Here is a 5323-nt window from a genome sequence, read left to right on the forward strand (position 1 = left end):
TACTTACAGTAAATAAATATTTGTTCAGTAAAAAAAAAGATTGTTAAATCAAATTAACATTTCTTGTATCAAATAAATATATCTTTATATTTAATATATATTTAGTTGGCAGTATTCAACTAAATATTTATTAAAAATGACTATTATTTTTTTTCAGTGTAGTCATCTCTACTTTCGGCCAAATCGAATTGCGAATTTGGTGAATAGCGAGCGAAATACGCTAAAATGCAACGTTAGAAAAGTTTCATCGAGTAAAACTTTGACTACGTTTAGCAGGAAAAGCTGCTTTGCAACTGTCGTAAGATTCTTTAATATAATTGGTTACAGTGATTATACATTTAAATCCAACAAGAAACCAAGGACAAGAAGAAAAAATATCAAGGAATTTTACACCAGTTGCAAAGCTGTTTTTTTTACTGCTGAAGACAGCCCTTTTATTATTACCAGTGCCGTGCGCTCGTTTAACTCGCTCATTCACCCGCTCGCGCTCGCTCGCCCGAGATCCGACGACCTCGTTCGATTAATTTACCAACGTTTCGCACCCACGAGGCGCCTGTCATTATATCCCGGATGAACGGACAGTGTGGGCCGACGCGGAATAAGCAGGAAATTAGAAATATATTTACGTCACTCTCTCGGCTCGCCCGTGCAGATATGGCAGCAGATCGACCGCAGAGAGGGAATTGCATCACTCGCTATGTGAGAATGTGTTAGACATCTTTTTTTCTGCTAATAGAAGACGTCGCAAAAGTGACGTTTAGCAGCGACAACAGACCGTTATCAGAAAGAAAACATTAAGGAGAAAATATTTGTAGATTAATCTTATCATAAATAATGTCCATGATGTTTAACAGATTAATTGAATGACTCGTGTAGTTAAACATGACACATACCTACTACGTATCACTCTTTCTAAAAGGAGATGCATAGAAACCAGATAACGCGATTGAAGTGTGGCTTAGCGTCGAATAAATTAATTTGTCAGCGATAAGCGGAAGGCAGTAAGACCTGGTCTCTCGAGGAGAATAAGAGTATTCCATAAATTTCGGAGTACTTTCCCTTTTGTGTGCGTCACTCCCGATACATCGTTCCAAAAGTGCGAGAGCGACTCTTGGTTCATTCCATTTTCATCCGAAGCACGATCCGCATTAAGCGTTCTCGAGAGGCTACGTCGTTATACAATTGAAGTGGGAAAGAATGATCAGCCTTGTTCTCCGCGGTACGTTCATTGGTATTCCAGATGAGCGATATACGCGTTTCTAGTGGACGAGATCGAGGAGCCATTTGCTGACACCAAAACGGATCTTAACGAGCGTATAATTTCGTTGCCGCTGGCGCATTTTTCACGGCGTGATCACGAAATTTAACAAGACGTATGTGATCAATGATGATTAGTGCTAACAAAACGAGCTCACTTTCATCACATTACTTGTTTCAAAGAGAAAAAAAAGAAAAGTCCTCCTTCATTCTCGATCTATTTACCTAATGACTTTTAAATGTGCGCAATTTGCACATGTATATATAAAATCAAGTATTGCATACAAATTTTATTCATACAACGTTAAGAGATATTGAATTATTAAATTAAATGTTAATTATTCAAAGTGTCATGTAAAATTAAATTTCGCATCATATTATAAAGTAACAAAAATGTATCTAAAACGTGCAATTATAATTAAGAAAGAGAATAGAAATAGAAGATGGAATTATACTCTTTAAAAATGAACAAATCAGTATATTATTACTGACAGTGCTACACTTATAAATGATACAATAATCAGCGAATATTTACTATTTTTCAGTAATAATATACTGATTCATTTTTGAAGATTATATATAATTCTGGTGAAAATAAAACGTGAAGCGTTTATTGGAGAGTAAAGCGTAAGAGGAGGGTAACAAAAACGTTAACGAAATCCGTAAAAAGTATAAATTGGAACATAAAACGTAAATATAAATGGAACATGAAATATAAATTTTTTTCAAAAAAAAGGCACGTAAAATAAGTTAAGCGTATAAATAAGGTTATCAAGTAACAAATTAAAAAAAAAATTTAAAACAAAGATTTAAAATTTTTTATCATCCATTTTTAATCAGACCACAGAATTATATTAAATTTCTCTTTTTAGACACTTAGACATTCCGAATATCATTTTATACAGCTCAAAATGTGAAAATAATTAATTAAAAAAATTTTGTTAAGATATCTCGTTTCTAAAGACAGTAAAATTTCTATCTCTTAATACAAAAATTCTGTTATTATTTTTACAAGTATGAATTATACATTCTCTATAAAAAAAAAAAACTTGATTCAAAATGTAAGGATCAGTCACAGCTTGTATATTCCAAATGCGTTTTATGTAGGAACATTCAGCACTCACCCAGTATCACCGATGTAATCCAGCATGCGTATCTTCAGCATGTCGTATGCTGAATGGGTTGGCGTTCCGTCACATGTGCGAAACCCCTGTCAGAGATCGGAACCGTCGGCGGATCGTCGCCAATGCCAAAATAATCGCACGTCGCCAACGACCGATATCCCGGGCGAGTCTAACGCGAGTTATCGAACGGTACCATGTCCCCGATGCCTCAAAACGAAGTCGCGCGTGTTTTGAGCGAGTCACTTTGCACAGGAAACGCTCGCTTATTCGGCTACCCAATCGACGTCATGTCCCTTTTCATCGGACATTCAATGTAAAATAAAATTATAATGATGTATTAGATACCGTATCCGCACCGTATATTTAATCCTTCCGGAAATACATTTTCGAACATCGATAAATATTAGATGTTAAACTTAATTCCTGCCGTTCTTCGTCTCCAAAATTAATTTGTTTCGAAGGGAAATACCTTAATCAAAGTATTATTAATAAAGTATTATTAATTAGTAATAAAGTAGAAAATGGAGGAAATTACTTTGATTAAGGTATTCATTCATTTTGGAGACGAAAAACGGCAGGAATTAAGTTTAACGCCTAATACTTGCAACATGTCTATACCAAATAAGTTTGTCATAAAATAAAAATTTACTAAAACTTTTTGAAATTTTTTTTATAAAAAATGTAAAAGGAGATACGAGTTTCGATATGAGACAAATAAATCATGCTTTGTAGAAACTTCCCAGACAACAAAAAGTCCCAAATCGAGACATAGACATTTTAAAAACGTCTTTGAGATGTCTTTTAGGCATCTTCAAAACATCTTAGTCTCGTTTTTGGATATCTATGTTGTCTGAGTTGTGACGAGTATATTGTTCTATCATATCCTTTCAGGAAGATGACATTTAATGTTATACATACGGCATAAAGGTACAATTTCACGTATTGCTGAAATAAACAATTGGAACGACAGATCTGTCGTCCTTATTCCAGCAACTAAAATTTGGTAGTTTGAACTTTGGTAGTTTGAACTTATATAAGCATTAAACGCTCAAACGGCGTTGATAATGCTGCTGCACCGTGTCGACCATGTTGACCAGCGTTAACCACGATAATATAATCTAAGTTATTCTCTTTATTCGTTGATGATCCAGATAAAAAGATTCGGTGCAGTCAGATTAACGTAATAACTGCTAATAACTGTTTAATTCAGCGCTGCAAATGACACATAAAAAACAGAAACAACATATTAAATGTGTCGCTCAAATGCAAATTGAATGCTTCTTGCCTTTTTTATGTGTAAAGTTACCGTTATAATAGTTTTGCGATAAAAATCACCACGTGATTTTTCTTGTCGCTGTAACAACCAGTTTGAACGGCTCGTGAAAATGCACCTTATATATGAACAAATTAGGATGCTAAATATGTGTAGAACATTATAGTAAATCAGTAAAATTCCTGTTTATATAATGCTTTATTTAATGTTGGTATGTAATGTTTTATAAAAGCACATAGGTTGGTAGATGTTATTTTTTTCATAAGAAATCGTCCCCTTTTCACCTGTACTAACAAATATTTTCTATTTTTCAATTAATTTTAAAATATTTTAAATACGACTGCAATTCATAAAATAATTTCTTTAACGTTCTAAAGTTGAATTCTAAGTTATTTTAAAAACGATATTAATACCGAAAATAGTCGTCATTGCAATGAATGATAAATCTAGGGCACAAAGCTGATCTTGTATCTTGAAAACTGAATAAGTTCGAAAATATATTCCCGAAAAATCTACATATATACAGTCATGTAGAGAGAGAAACTCATGAAAAATGCAACTTTTCCCTCTCGATGAATAGAGATTCACGATCTCTAAAAAGATTTGTGGCAGCATCGAAAATCCGTGTTGCTTTAATTTGAACAAACAACGTTCCATGAACAACATCCTAGTAGTATCGCGGACATATTAAGATAAAGACGAAACTTGAAATGGTTTTAAAATTGAAACAAATCACCGGCACCCTCGTCGTTTTCGCATAATGAATTCACATAGTTGTTTGACATTTGACAAAATTAGTTTCATTCGATTATTTCGGATAACGCTATTGTTACACCTGACAGCGATATAGTGGTATAAATCATTCATTCTTCACGACTCACGTGGTTCATGTGTAATTTACACTGGCTTCCGGTATAACGTCACTCGGGAGGTTTACATTCTACATCATTTAAATATTATATGATTTTTACATCGCGTGCAGTTATAAATACGTATAACATTATTTACATGTAACAGTTCCCTCAAAATACAATGATTTTGTACTTTAATTGCCAATTTGAAATATATATGTATATGTATATATACAGGATGTCCCACTTATCTCGAGCATCTGAAATATCTCGCTTGGTTTTTATAATAGGAAAAAATGTTTCAGATGAAAGTGGAACAGTTTCAAGGGGGACGTACTTTAGTCAAATTGTTTTTTCTAGATAAAAGCGTCAAAAAGATATGAAGGTCATCTCCACTTTTTTAAATGGAATTGTATGATTTTGTTGAAACAATATGATTTTTCTAATTATTCTGTATATAAAAATATTAAGGTAGAGATATAAAAAACCAATAGTTTACGAGATATTTTATACTTTATTCTGGCATATATTGATATAAAATATTAAATAATTCGGAAACTATTGGTTTTTTGATATCCCTACCTTAATACTTATATATACAATATACAGAATAATTAGAGGAATCATATTGTATAAAAAAAATCATACAAGTTCTTAAAAAAGTTGAGATGATCTTCATATATTTTTGCCGCCTCTACCTAAAAGAAAAACAATACAACCAAAATACGTCCCCCTTGAAACCGTTCCACTTTCATCTAAAACATCTTTTCCTATCATAAAAATCAAGCGAGATATTCCAAATGCTCGAATTAGGTGGG

The 5323-nt window shown here is 33.0% G+C and overlaps 1 protein-coding gene across 4 annotated transcripts in view; it reads right to left on the bottom strand.

Moving 5' to 3' along the window:
- Positions 1 to 5323, bottom strand: part of LOC108759134 (rap1 GTPase-activating protein 1) — a 137270-nt gene that overhangs the window by 111059 nt on the left and 20888 nt on the right. Inside the window, exons 2-3 of one of the 4 annotated variants that reach the window (XM_018504437.1) lie at positions 4536 to 4594; positions 2382 to 2674 (exon numbers count right to left, since the gene is read on the bottom strand). The exons of 1 other annotated variant lie outside the window; for it this stretch is intronic. In XM_018504437.1, coding sequence (XP_018359939.1) covers positions 2382 to 2422 — 41 coding nt within the window. In that variant the 5' untranslated portion in view covers positions 2423 to 2674; positions 4536 to 4594. Of the gene's footprint in view, positions 1 to 2381; positions 2675 to 4535; positions 4620 to 5323 lie in introns of those variants that run through there. 2 more of the 4 variants (XM_018504438.1, XM_018504439.1) reach the window with 2 other exon arrangements.

This window comes from Trachymyrmex cornetzi, unplaced genomic scaffold (genome assembly GCF_001594075.2).
Source record: "Trachymyrmex cornetzi isolate Tcor2-1 unplaced genomic scaffold, Tcor1.1 scaffold169, whole genome shotgun sequence".
Lineage (NCBI taxonomy): Eukaryota > Metazoa > Arthropoda > Insecta > Hymenoptera > Formicidae > Trachymyrmex > Trachymyrmex cornetzi.